Source organism: Zonotrichia leucophrys, chromosome 3 (genome assembly GCF_028769735.1).
Source record: "Zonotrichia leucophrys gambelii isolate GWCS_2022_RI chromosome 3, RI_Zleu_2.0, whole genome shotgun sequence".
In the NCBI taxonomy this organism is placed as follows: domain Eukaryota; kingdom Metazoa; phylum Chordata; class Aves; order Passeriformes; family Passerellidae; genus Zonotrichia; species Zonotrichia leucophrys.
This window is the reverse complement of record NC_088172.1, coordinates 76,611,815-76,626,141: the sequence shown is the minus strand read 5'-3', so window position 1 is coordinate 76,626,141 and position 14,327 is coordinate 76,611,815. Positions and strand designations below refer to the sequence as shown.

General features: G+C 40.6%; 1 protein-coding gene across 1 annotated transcript in view; it reads left to right on the top strand.

Annotated features, from left to right (window-relative positions):
- KCNK5 (potassium two pore domain channel subfamily K member 5) overlaps nucleotides 1-6,351 on the top strand; it is a 34,588-nt gene extending 28,237 nt beyond the window's left edge. Inside the window, exons 4-5 of the mRNA XM_064708905.1 lie at nucleotides 308-476; nucleotides 1,277-6,351. Of these exons, the coding sequence (XP_064564975.1) occupies nucleotides 308-476; nucleotides 1,277-2,091 (984 nt within the window). The 3' untranslated portion in view covers nucleotides 2,092-6,351. The remainder of the gene's footprint in view (nucleotides 1-307; nucleotides 477-1,276) is intronic.
- Nucleotides 6,352-14,327: the final 7,976 nt, after the last annotated feature.

Sequence of the window (14,327 nt, the reverse complement as noted above, 5' to 3'; positions counted from 1 at the left end):
TAGAGTGCTATGTCCATATCCCATTCCAATTTATAAAATTTTTGGGACTCCTTAAACTCTTCCAAGAGCATGAAACAAAACTATGACCAAATAATCCTTTTTGAGCAAGCAGTTGCAAGAATAGGGAGTTCTACATAAAGGAAAAAAAAAAAAGTGTGTTTACTTCAGTCACTTATAGGGACTTTTAATTATGGTAGCTAAATTGTTAGCACAAAACTGAGATATCTGGTATTGTCAGATGATTCTTGGTGCCATGGGTAGGAAAAAAAATTGAGATCATTCCCTGACTTTTGCATTTTCTTTGCAGAGGAAAGCCCAAATTACATGCACGGCTATATTCATTGTTTGGGGTGTCTTGGTCCATCTGGTTATTCCTCCCTTTGTCTTCATGGTGACTGAAGGATGGAATTACATTGAAGGCCTCTATTTCTCATTCATCACTATCACCACTATAGGATTTGGAGATTTTGTTGCTGGTCAGTAATTGTATTTTATGTATTATTTTATTACATGCACAGTGTCGCAATTCTGCTTCCAAAGTCTTAATTTGAAAATATGTTTTCTAAGTTTTTACAGCACATTTTGCAGGATAGAATATTCTGTTAAGTCTGGCTACTGATCCAGTGGATTAGATCTGGCTCTTCAGTGTTGGTGTAGACACCTAAGGCCTTTATTGAGTTATTTTTGCAGCCAAGTTCTAGAGTCCATAAGTCTTTCTGGTACCCCAGGTCTGTATTTCAGGCAGGGAACTACCCTGCTCACCATGTTAGTTGTGCACCTTTGAATGGGATCTAAGCAGGATGTGTAGGCATTGGGCCTACACCTGCCTAGACCTAGTCAGTGGGGAATGCTGAACATATTCCTCTCTCCTCATAAACCTCTTCTTTCTCTAAAAGCCACTGCTTCATTCAGCACTTTGGTCCTCATACCTTGAACTCTGAATCTTTTTCTCAAGGAAGGTACCTATATGTGCATGCTTCAGTGGCAGGAAGAAGACTGGTAATTTTTAAGCAGGAAAATGTTTATATCTTACAAGGAGAGGATAAATATACTTCATTCTTATTTGGTTAGTCCAGTGGTCAGAATACATGTAGCCAACAAGTGGAAGATGTGGGATCAATTTTTCTTTCATTTCCCCACTTGCTACCTTTCTGAGTGATGTTCAAATAACCAGGCTCTTTTAGTGAGGAAGAGAGCAGTTCTCAGGGTAACAACTTCAAGGTTTATCAGCTGTGAGTCTTCTTACAGTAATGTTTTTGTTTTTAATTTCCTGTAGGTGTAAATCCAGATGCAAACTATCATGCGCTTTACAGATACTTTGTGGAGTTATGGATCTATCTGGGACTAGCTTGGCTCTCACTCTTTGTTAACTGGAAGGTCAGTATGTTTGTGGAAGTCCACAAAGCAATCAAGAAACGGAGGAAAAAAAGAAAAGAGTCATTTGAGAACCACCCTCGGCCTAAAAAACCCCTTCAAATGGGTACCTCAAAGGATGTCAACATTTTCAGCTTTCTTTCAAAGAAGGAAGAGACCTACAATGACCTTATAAAGCAAATTGGGAAGAAGGCCCTGAAGACAAGCAATGACAAAATGATTATAGTGGAAAATGCCAAACAAATGAACGCCAGTATAGATGTTCAGGTGACTTACACAAAAACAGAGTCATTTGAGTATGATGAGACTTCCCTGGACATTCAAAATGGTCACGTACTGAGACCCCTCCATGACAAAAATGTTGCAGACAGCCCTCTAGAAGGAACCATGTTTGTGAACCAGCTGGACAGGATTAGTGAAGAAGAAGGTGAAGTGTGGGATTCCAGAGACTATCGGCCCTTAATATTTGAGAATGCCAATATAACATTTGTAAATGAAGATGATGATGAAGAGGAAGATATCTCAGATGATGAGGAAACGTCAAAATCCTCTATGGATGATAATCTTGCAGAGGAATCTGAAACTGCAAAAAAATTAGTCAAATTCCCATCCTCTGATGAATCTACCTTTACCAATAATGAGCTAGAACTTTCTGTGCCTTATGAACAGCTGATGAATGAATATAATACAGTAAGCAATGTGAAGGCTGCCACGTGAAGCGTGCTGGACAATGGTTTTCTGAAAGGGGTCAGTGCATATTGAACATAGAGCAAGGAGAAAAGTGTGTTTGCAGCTTCTCCTGTCTCTTTGAAAACAAAAGCAAGTCCCAGACTAAGAAACTCCAGTCTCCTTTTCCCATCCTAAGTTGGCTTCTGAACCTGTCAGCTTTGCTTTTCTGAAAGACTTGTAAAATAACAGTTGAATTTGGAGTCCCACTCCTTTAGATTTTATGGTTCTTGAACAAAATAGAAAAGACTAGTTAATACACTGGATCTGCTCTGAGTTCATGCATTTCATTGAGGAAATAGTTTGGGATTGTAACTATACTGTTGCAAGACTGTTTTGGGCATCAAACATGTTCGGTTACTCCATTAGCCTTTCACCTCTGAAAACCTGGATTTGAATCCAGCATTTATCACAAATGAAATCTAGGGGGTTGCTCTTTGTTAAGTTGTTACTGCCAAAAATATGGCACTGTGCTTAAAGAGAAACTTTGGATGAAATGCCAGGGCACACAGATCTGAGCTGAGCTGTGCTGGTAGACTGAGAAGGAAGCTCTGAAACATCTCTGTAGAAAATGTCAGTGCTTGTCAAATTATAGTGAATTCTAATTTCATAAATAAAATACTAAAATTAAGAGTTCCAAAGGAATGGATCAAGAAGGAGGCCTCTAACAAGGAAAGATCTGGGATGAAGCTCGCCAGTTGGGCTGCTGAGATACACATCAGCCCCGGAACTGTCAAAGAGTAAAGTGACTGGAAGACTTATTGATCAAAGCATGTATGGGCACAAGCAGGATGCAATGAACTTTTTTAGTGTTGAAAGTGTCCTTCCACTGTCCATTTCCTAAAGGAAATACTTGAATGAACCTCATACAATATCTGTGTACAGGTGAAGTTTTATTGACACTGTTCTTCTTAGGAAAAAATCACCTTGGGAAGCACAGATATTCTCCGAATGCCCTAATGCCTGTCAGAGGGGACCTGTAGCACTGCTGCTGATCTGGGCAGTGTGTTAGTCAGTATTGTTGTTTGATGTTCCTCCCTGCCTTGGTACTTCAGACATGACTTGAATGGGAGATGATTTTTGAAACAGTTGATTACACTTCATATATTGTTTTGTTTTGTTTTTAGAGTTTGACCTATGTGCGTATACAATGGTTATTCTATCTCACTCGATAGAAGTTTGGGCAATATCAAACCTTGGGCAAACTGAAATGTGATCAAATGACTTTGGGCCATAAGGCACTTTTTTTTAGAAGGAACTTTGGCTCTAAGCTTCTGAAAGTATTATTTTTTGACTTGGAGATGGGCTACTCACTAGAAGGAAGCATGTCTGTTCATAGCATGTATGCCCAAATTGTTTTGGCTACAAAGAAATTTTACCATGGTTTTCTTTTTCTTTCTTTTTCTATGTCTGTGCATTAACCCTGACAACTCTTTCACATGAGGCTCTTGATTACATGCTGGCAAGAGGTATTGGCTTCAGATTTATCCAATACACTTGGAACAGAAGATAGCCAAGGCCTTTAAACCTTAACATGTCAGGTTCTGCTGACCTGTTTGGTTTTAGAGTATTTAAGCCATTCTGGTATGTCTGAAAGTTTCCAAAGTTCAGTGAACAGTTAAAAGTTTTCCCAGTCTCATTTTCAGTGTAATGCTGGCAGACTCACCAGCTCTGTAAGAAGACCTTTTGGAACCTTGCAATGCTAATCTTAAATTACTGGCTGTTTCTGATAACTACAAATGTTGGCTGCAGCTTCAGTTGCTGGCCTGTCCCATGGAAGAAGGAAGATATATGGGAAGCTAGCACTGCTTGGATAGCCTTTAGATGGGAAGTTTTGAAGTTATCTACTGTGAAACAAGGGACTCTTTACTATTCTGTTTTCTTTCCTAGAATTTTCCACACATATGACATTTTTTCAAATCAAGTGTGAACACAATGGCCAAATTGTGGCCAACTCGTGTCCACCTGTCATACTGAACAACTGTGGAGTCAACATCATTTGATTTGTATTTAATCTGCAATTTATGGTAGTATTGTTGAAGAGAGAGTCTCATTTGTAATCAAATTTTATTATATTTACGCTATTTGGAGCAATGGTGGCTGGATGAATTTGACTTGTATCTGACAGGAAAGAAGGAGAAGCCGTATCAAGATTATTCTTATTTGCTTCTAGTAAGATACCTTAATCTCCACTCTTCTAAAATTACTCCAAGCCCTTCAAGATTTTGTATCTGAAGGGCTGTGGCTGTACTTAATAACTGTAAGAAATGTTAGGTAGGATTATGTGCATATGCGCAGGATGCTTGTGTAGTCAGTTTAGCCTTCTCTTTTTTTTAAAATATTTTTTGTTTAAAAAAGTCCACACTAACTTAAAATAAAATGAGAAAGCACTCCATATAGTTTTTGTTGTCCTCCAACTTGTCTTCCATTATTGATGGAAAGATCAAAGTTTTAGTAACAGTTAGAGAGCTACAGGACAACGAGGAGAGAAAAGACTTTCAGCAAGTGCATGAAATGGAAAAGCATAGTCCAATCTTCATTTTAAAAACAAGAAAAAAAGAAAAATTCTCTTGAATACTGAAATAATACAACCCAGACACTTGGCTGGGCTGCTTTGATTGGGAGGGGATGTTGCACACTGGAACCCAGACTCTGTTCTGTGTAGCAAAGTGCACTTGTATGCCAGAGCTGAGAATAGATGGGATCTGTTTCATATTATCAAGCTAGATGTGGCTCTCTGGCCTTTCCCAGTGTAGTCAGCATAGACTATAAGTCTGCATAATAAGTATCATGGGATTTAAAGTAATAGTTTAAATTTATTAAAACAAAGTACAATATTCCCAGTTTTTCGGGGAAACATGATCACACCTCACAAAACTGTTCTCAAGATATCCCACCATGTGCCTTAATGTAATCTTAACACTGGGAAAAAATTCCTCTTTACACAGGGGCCAATAGAATTGGTCTCGTTAAGCCCTACATGTTTCAGAGTTTTGGAGGGGTTTAGTTGGTGCATAGCTTTCATAATGGCTCTCTCCAAAAAGCTGAACCATTCCCAGGGTTTTTAAAATTATGGTGCCATCTCAGAAGTGCCGAAGAGCTAAACAGGACAGCTTTTTGCCTGCCTGTCTTCCACGTCTTGAGAAAAGAAGCTGCCTGGGGGATCTAAACTAATATCTTTCTGCCTTCAGATTTACCTGTAATTACTTAGAGGGGTGTCCAGGCTGGATTTTGTTCTATTCAGTTCCAAAAGTGTCTCTGCATGAATTCCCCAGTGCTACCTGGTTATGTCTTGTAGTTCTTTCAATTATTTGGTCAATCTGGAAACATTTTCTTTGGATACCTATTGATTTCATTTGGCTAACTAATAATATTAGCAGTTTTCTTGAAGCTGTGGAGTTGGTTTTATAGGTGAGACAGATCTCTTCCTGGAAAGGGAGGAAAGGGGGATATTTAAGGAAGGAAAAAAGCTTAAAAGCATGTATAAGGAAGGGATGGAATAGCAGTGAAAACTCTTCTTTCTAGCTGTTGCCTACAAGTAGATTTTATTTCCAGTCACATTATGTGAAGGATGGATTCACTTATTAATTTTGCCAAGATGAGCCAGTACTTTCAATTTTACTCTTTTTTCAAAAATTAAATCCTGAAATGTGACCATGGAAGTCTGTTCCTACAGAAGGCCTTTTAAGTGCTATAAGACTACATTATCCCATTCTTCATGACATCGTTGTGATGCTTCTTGGGTTTGTACTGTGTTACTGAAGCCTGTTTTTGCCAGAAGGGCATCACTTTCAGATACCTGTCTCACATCAGGCAGCCTCACACATCTGATACACTGGTACGAAGTCACCGAGGAAATACAAAATCAGAGTGTTTAATTTTTCTGAACTAATGATTCGTGAATCTGTTGCTGGCAATGGATATCACAAAGCACACAGAATGAAAACCAGACTGATAACAGATCCATGGTAACACAGCTGTATGTGTGAAGATTTTATTTTTCCTCCAGTTGATCTGGGAGAGTGTGCGGAGACAGACGAGGAGAGCAAAAAGCAATATGTCTGTTGACTAAACAAAAGAACTTTGTAGACATGTCATTTTTGTGCCTCGTAGGATTCATTCCATTTGTGATGGATTTAACTTTTAAAAATTTGCTTGTCTTTCAGTATGGCTTTTGACATTTGTGCAGTTCTGACTCTTATCACTCCATAATATGCCTGTCTGTCTGTTCTTTGTTGCTGATTGTCACTGGAATCACACTGTATGTAAATATTTGCTAAGTCTTTGTAAAATGTAATTTATTTTAATATTTTGCAATAAAAAATTTACAATTTATCCTCTCTGTCATGAGAAGAATGGCAATCAGTATTTCTTTTTACAACTACCTACACTTGTAATGCACCTTACAGATGAGACTTGGTCCTGGCCCAAAGGTAAAGAGCCAAAAAAGCAGGCTGTTTATGCAAGCAGATGCCTTAACTTGTACAGGGTATTGATGACTTCAGTTCAATGGCATCTGGTCTTCAATTAGATACAGCATAGCAAAGTATTATTCAGTGTGGATTTTGGACAGCTGTTGAAAAATAAACTGAAGTTTATTTTAAGGGCTGTGTTTTATCACAGTTATCACAGTGGGCTGCTTTTAAAGAAGATGCACAGAGATGGGAAATGTTAGAATTAATCAGTACTGTGATAAAATAAAATGGACATTTATGACTGGTATCTGAATCTCATGCCAGAGCTATTAAAATAGTAGCTGTTTATGAATTTTTGCAGTATTTCTAGTAGCAGTGCTCACCATTTTTCAGGCTAGAACTATTTGCAGTCCTTCAGCTCCAGCAGTTTCCTTGGCAACACGCTGGAAAATAGCTAACTACCTGCCTTAATGGGCAGCAAAGTGGGACTTGGTGATACCCATGGTACAGATGGAGCCATCTGAAGAAATTGAGACGACCTCAGCCTGAGAGAGAAGAGACTGAACCTATTTTAGACAAATAAGTGGAATTGCTGAGGCACAAGCTGGGAAAGTGGGGAGATGCATGGGCATGGCAGCAGAGGGTGGATGCTCCAGGATTTGAGTGAGAGTAGCCAATCTGTGCTTTTCCTCCAGCCACACAACATGAGCGGTGAAGGAAGAAGTGCCTGACTGGTGACTGGTGCCAAAAACAGCCAAAGAGGGAGGTGGCAGCTCCTCATGGAGCTCAGAGCAGCACAGAGCATGGAGTCTGGAAAGCACCCAGTAATATTTCTATCAGCTCCCAGCAGGCTGGAGACTATTGTTCACCTTCTGCCCTCGGAATTTTAGTAGTGTCATTAATTTACTGGGGGGAGGGTGGCAAGAAGTAGGAAAACAGGACAAACCTGTATGTGTTACACGCCTGTTCTAATGGTCCATGCCTGGCTGCAGGTTCTCTGAACACAATAGCTTAATAGATAGATAAAATCACAGAGCAGCTGACACTTAAAAGCCTGGAATGTTTTCACTGAATGTGTATCCTAGGCCTTTACCAGTACCTGGTGCAACATGAAACCAGCAACCTGCAGCTCATGGGCACAAACCTTTCTTTCTGAGAGATGAAGACAGTAAGAAATCCGGATGAGCTGCAGTTCAGGACCATTTTAAACAGGGAAATGCTACTCCATTCAGAGCAATTCCCTGTAGCTAGACCCAGGTCCTGAAGGACCCATGAAATACCTGTCTCAATCTTATGCAAGGAGGTGGTGGAGCTCTGTTACCTATAGTTTAAAGAGGAAGGGTTTTCTTTTTAAATTTGTGACTTGTACCTTGTGTCTGTCAGCAAGGGTTGGCTGGTTTTTGGCGTTTTTTTGGTTGGTTGATTTTTACTTTTTTTTTGGTTTTTTTATATACTTTTAGCCTCAACCTGCCCTTAGTAAGATAACTAATACTGTGATATATAAGAATAGAAGTATGAGAATAAAAGGTTGTGCTGAGTACAACATTCCTTAGATTTTTACTTCTTTTTGTTTCTTGGGAAATTCCCTTGACCTGTGCCCAATCTGGACCTCCTCCACATAACCTGCCTGGCCTTACTCCCTGATTCTGGGTTGTGGCTTCATCCCTGAGGAAAAGGGGGAAGTGATGGGTGAATGGGGGTAAACCCAGCCCTGACCAGAGTTGCCTATCTCACTGAGAGCAAAGCCGTGGCATTGCCTCCTCCTGGCAGGCCCTTAGCTCTCCACTCAGACTTGTTCAGCACCAGGTCTTGTGCAGCTTGGGTTACTTGAAGGGGTTGGTGAGGGATATTCACTTTATTTTGGGCAAATATCTGCTTTTGCATGCAGCTGATGCAACTCTGCTGACTCGTGGCATGAGGGCAAAGACTCAGGGGAAAAGGGGTGCAAAGCTGCCCTTAACTGCCTTGATTTTCTTCCCAGCTCCCAAGGAAATACTCATAAGGGGTTGGGGGTTTGTGGACAAGAGGTGTCTAAGCAGGTATTGTGCATCCTGGGGTGAACAAAGCAGCAGCCAGTGGTTATCTTGGACTACACAGCCAGCCCAGCACAGGGAGGGGTACCACGACTGATGGGAGCATAGAGATCCAAAACAGAACACCCACAAATACTCATCTAACTGACCAGGGGAATTTGCTGTTTCACACCAGCATGGCTTCTCTGGAAAGGGAGAGTTCATGTGGACTGGGATGCTGGAAGCATTATGCTCCCTGAAACCAGGTATCACGTTGTAGATGGGAGGGCTTCCTCTGATAGCCAAAATTCCAAGTACAGCCCATAGCCAGAACTCCTCCTAATTAATAAAAAAATGAGTAAATATATGAAAAATATATTAACATCTTCTGATTATCATTTTTGATTTTACAAGTTAAACTGAAAAAACTGTGAAGTCAAAGAGTTCTGGTTTTCTGTTTTCAGAATATTTTTTATGGGATGCCAAAATTTCTCTCCCTCTTGTGACTCCTTGCTGGTCATAGGAAAGAGCAAAGTCATAACTCACTCTTCATATTTTGATAATTGTATTGTTTCCTACATGGAGAAAGCTGTAGAAAATATACCCTGTTTCTTCTTTTCTCCTTACTGGGGTGGGGCTGGGAAAGACAAAGAAAGAGGAAAAAAGAAATTGAAAATATGAACTCTGAAAAATTGAAAATCTCTGAAATTATGCATTTCTCCACTGTGAGGAGGTTAAACCACAAAATATCTTAAGTACAATCAGGGTTTTTTCCTTTAGAATTTTTCAAATTCTTTGAAATTTCCCATGCTATCTTTTAATAACATTCTTTTGGCTACTCTCCTATATATGCTAAACAAAAGCACTCATGTTTTCAAATTACTTCTATGCATTATTAATTCAGATAAAATGTAAATACTTTGACACTTTTAATCTAATTAGATATAAAAATATAATGTGGCACCATAATATGCTTCTAATTGTAAGAATTAATGCACTCAGTATGAATGACCAAGAGCAAAAAATTCCTGTTTAAGGCCTGTCAACAGCTTTGCAGTGTTCTGTGGACTTTTGGCTTTGGAAACTTGTTGATCACATTTCTGTTTATCTAGCTGAGCTTTTGGGTGTATGAGGAAGTATCCTAATTCCTAATGCCGCTGAGATCAGAGACAAAAATCCTCTTCTGTGCTGATTTGTGGGCTGGGCGCTATCCATACTGATCAAAATAAACTCTGCAGAGGAGCACTTGTTCCTACACACTCCTGGTTGCTGGGCAGAACTGCAAAATATGTGCACACCAATGTGAAATAAATCTGTGTTCACATTGAAATGGAAGTCACAAGCTCCTGAAGCTGAAGTGTGTTTATTCATAAAGCTCTGTTGTCCTTCTCTGGCAACCTTCACATTTGTGGTTTATGGGTTGTTGGCCAGCAGCAAAAAGTAAAGGAACAAATTAACACTTCAGATGCAGACAATCTCTATTGATCTACTCTATTCCTCTCATCCTGGGGCTTTTGCCAACTCATCTCAGGCACAGCTGGAAAGGAAGGAAAAATAGTAAGCTAATTGGCCTGCTTTTTAACTGCTGATTAGAATGGGAAATTAATACAAAAGCAGGAGTAAGCAACACACCTTGGACACCTGAGGGGGACACTGCACACTTAGGCTGTTTTTGTGGCTGTTAGTTTTTAATAAATGGTAGAAAATTGGCCACTTAAAATGAGAAAGGCTTGCAAGGATGGCTTTTTTTCATACAATGAAGACTCAAATTTTAAGGGTTTTTTCTGTGCTGCTTATCTTCAGAAAGTGAAATTCACTGATGTAAAATGTAAGACTAGGTTTTGAGATATATGATAGAGATCAGGTGAAGGCAAGAAGTTAAAGCAAATACCTGCTTTTAAAATTTAACCTTCAAGCTATCTGTAGCTGTGGGGTGTAAATTCTCTATCCTTCACAGCTGCTCAAATGGAGAGACCCTGGCATTTAACCCCAGCTCTGGTAATCCCAGCATGTCAGTCAGGCAAAGTTAAAGGGATGGGGTGTTGAATTAAGAAGTTTTTTTTTAGGGCAAGATATAAAATTTGTATCAAGTACAGGAAGAAATCAGAACTGCAATAGCTGAGGAATCTGTTAATTGCTCTAAACCACCAAGAAATTAGTGGCAAATAATTTCATGCAGTTTTCTGAATATGTTGTCAGGCCAAGTCTCTGGGGGAGTTTTACTCTATGATGTTTGTCAGTAGATGCAAAGTATAATCTTATGGAGGCTTAACAGCTGAAAGGTGCAAAATCTGCAGGAAAGAACTGGCAGCCTTTTAAAATGTGTAGGCTTGAGACAGGCTTCTTTCAAAGAATGCAAGGAAAATTAAAAAAAAAAAAGGTGGAGATGGATTGTAGCTCTAACTGGCTCTTATTTAAAAGCTTCTGCCTCCAGATATTACTGTGCCTTCAAGTGCTGTGTGGTTTTGGAAATGCTTGGGATAAACTTGGCACAGAGAGGGAGGAAGAGACTTTGGGCTTGTCAGAGTGTATTTACTGTAAAATGACCATTCTTGAAAGCAATATCAACAAGACTCAGGGTGGGGAGAACTGTGGTTTCAAATACACATTGTGGTCAGACCTATGCAGTAATGACCCAACCAGTTTTTTAAGGAAGGATGCCACTTCCAACCCTTTGCTCTCTATCTTCTGGTTCCCATCACTTGTCTTCTTGCTTATATGTCTTAATTTCCCCTTCCCTCAGCTGTGTTGCATGTGTCCCATGCCTCCTAGAAGCCCCACAGCTGCCTGCAGGCAGGGCACAGCTGCCTCCTGGCATTTGAGGCAGGGCACAGCAGCTCTTGGCACTTGGGTCTGATAGCCAGAAGATAGACTTGGCTTCTCCCCTCAAACAATGTCAGTCTGAACTGCTTCAGCTACAGGAAGCAGACACTGAACAGACAAGGCACCCAGCTGAGCGCTCATGGCTTCCTTCAGTGAAAAACTCAAGCTTTTGCACTTTCAGCCATGCTATTTTTACCTGCTGGGGACTAGGATTTGCATGGATCTAGTTCAGTAAAGGGCAAGGGTAGCACTTCACTAGGGGGCAATGGATTGGGCAAGCCTATTGAAATACAGGGATTTGTTAGCGAGGCTTCAGTTCAAAACAGGTTTTGAAAGAGGCCATGCCTATTGTGAATTTTAGTTGCACCTTTTCTAGCTGCATGTTCCTCCTCCCCTTCTTCCCACTCCAGTTCCCACTCACTGCCACTCCTACGTTCCTCCACCCCACTTCATAACCACAGTGGTCCCTGCTGCTGCAGCCTCTGAACTGGGAGGATAAAGCTTAGCTCTTTCTAGTCTGGAATTCTCCAGAAGGCTTCCACACCTTAGATACACTTTAGTTTGTTGTTGTGTGTTCAGATCTCTTGGCATGACTACGTTTGTCTTTGTAGATGTGACCTAAAATCATGTTACCAATGCACCAAGTAAGCAGCAAAGCTGTCACCTGTTTAAATAAGCCTTTGGCTCCTAATCAACAATTCACCAGAAGAAAAGAAATTGAATAGAACAAAATATGTTTGATTATTTACTAAAGGCATAATGGCCTGGAGACTGAAAATAAAGAGTGGGACTGAAAACCAGATGGCAACCAATATAATCTAGACAGCCTACATATCAAATCTTTAGGGTACAGAAAACTCCCACAGTGGAATCTTTTTAAGCAGTAGAGAAATGTGCTACTTACCCAGTTACAATAATTCCAAATTAATGCCAAAGCTGTAACTTTAAAATACCATAGATCAATGTCAGGAGCCATTTATGTGTAACACTTGACTCCAAGTGGCTTCAGAATGCCAGGGAGAGGGGAGGAGTGGGAATGGGGTCTCACATCACCACCTCTGTGCAGAAGATTTGCCACTTGGGTTATGAAGGAGTCTACAGAAAGCTGATAATGCATGAGGGCACAAGTTCATAGGATGGATGCTGCTGGTGCCACGTGCCATAGATGAATTCTAGGGTGTTGTGGTGCCAGGGAGTGTACAGGGACCATTTCAGGGGCAATCGGCTGGTTACAGGCACAGAAGGACAGACTATGAATAGCAGCTGCCAGTGGTCCCAGGCAGAACTATCAGAGATATTTTTATAGTTTGCATTGCTCTTGGATGGTTAGTCTTGAACTGAGGTAGAGGAGTTTTCTTCAAGTATCAGGGATGTCTAGCAGCACCAAAGCCATTGTACACAAAAATTAAGCCCTAGGAATGAGAAACAGGACTAGATGGAGACTGTCAGTCACCTTCTAGAACTTCTAAAAGGAGTAGGAAAAGGGAACAACCCTCGCTCCAGGGCACCTGCACACAGCAGGTACTCTGCATGAGGGTCAATAAGAAACCATGCCAACTATAGGTGAGAAAGATTCCTCTCCCCATGTCCTGTTAAACTGACCTTTACTTGGGCTTATGTTTAGGCTGGGCTAGTATTTGGAGTGGGAAGGATAAGAGCATGAGTATGGGTGGATTTAACAGCTTTAGAACACTGTATTTTGTATTTCTTGTTGCAGCTGAAGGCCCTGAAACATCCCTGTGCACTGGGACTCTGGGATGGGACTTGTTCCCTTAATAGAAGTCCACAGGCAAGGAGGGCAGGGCATGTGCCACCATATGCCACCTGCTGGGAAAGGACTTGGAAGAAGCAAAAATTGTCATCACTTCACCAGAAAGAGTTGTTTCCTCCCTCCCACTGATTCACCACAGTGATCCTCAGGGTTAAAAAGAGGTAAACGTATATCTTCATACTAAAGGTCTCCATTATATGACCTTTCAATGAAAAATGATGTCCATATGCTTCATGAGAAGTGTACAACCCTCTCTTGTTGAGAAGACTCTCCAGGAGGGCAGCTGATAATTCTTGGAGTGATAACCTTGTTCCCCGTTGTTACAGACCATGAGGTGTCTCATGTCTTGCTGCTGCTCCATTTACCCATCTTCTCACAAGGGAGACAGTGGTGCTGTTTCCCTCAGGATCAGACCAGAGCCTAGGTGGGTCTCCTTTGCAGAATCCCTCATGCAAGGTTCGTTTGGTCTTGCCCATTTTTGATGCTATTAAAGCCTTGGGAGGCCACGGAGTGTGAGCAGACTTTTTTCCTTACAAATCTGTGACTCTTTGCAGTGAGCAAACCCATATGACACTGCTCTGACAACAAGTGGCTGTTTGGTTGTAGCTTTGGCAACATCTACTGGTGCTGTTTCCACCACCTCCTCAGCACCAGTAGATCTTTTTACAGCTAATGTAGTAATTTTTCTTACGCATAACATGCAACTCTCCAAAGTTTAATTTTGTGATCATTTTATGTTCCCATTAGCAAGTAGAAATAATTGGTTCCTGTTCTCATCTTCATTTTAATTTTTCACTGTCTGTCCTGGGTGGAGAGGCCTCTGGGCAGCAAAACAGGAAGAAACTAAAAACAGAATTAATGAGAAAGAAATCAACATGCACCAGTATAGAGCCTGTATCGGGAAATTCTTAAAATCCCACCCTCCCACCTCAAGAAAGTAATTTCAAATACTTTAGACATAATTACAATCAAATGAAATATCTAGAATAGCATCAGAATTACTACTGTATGAAAAGGTCTGGGAGGTGTCAAAGATCCCCCACCAATAACATCAGATGGCTTCCAAAGCCATAATTCCTGAGATGTATGAGAAAAATTAGAACATGAGAGATGAGAAAGAAGTATTGTTCCACTCCCTAGGATGGTGGGGTTAATATAGACTTTTGCATGGAATCAGATCATCAGATTTTAAGGAAGGTGCAGGTA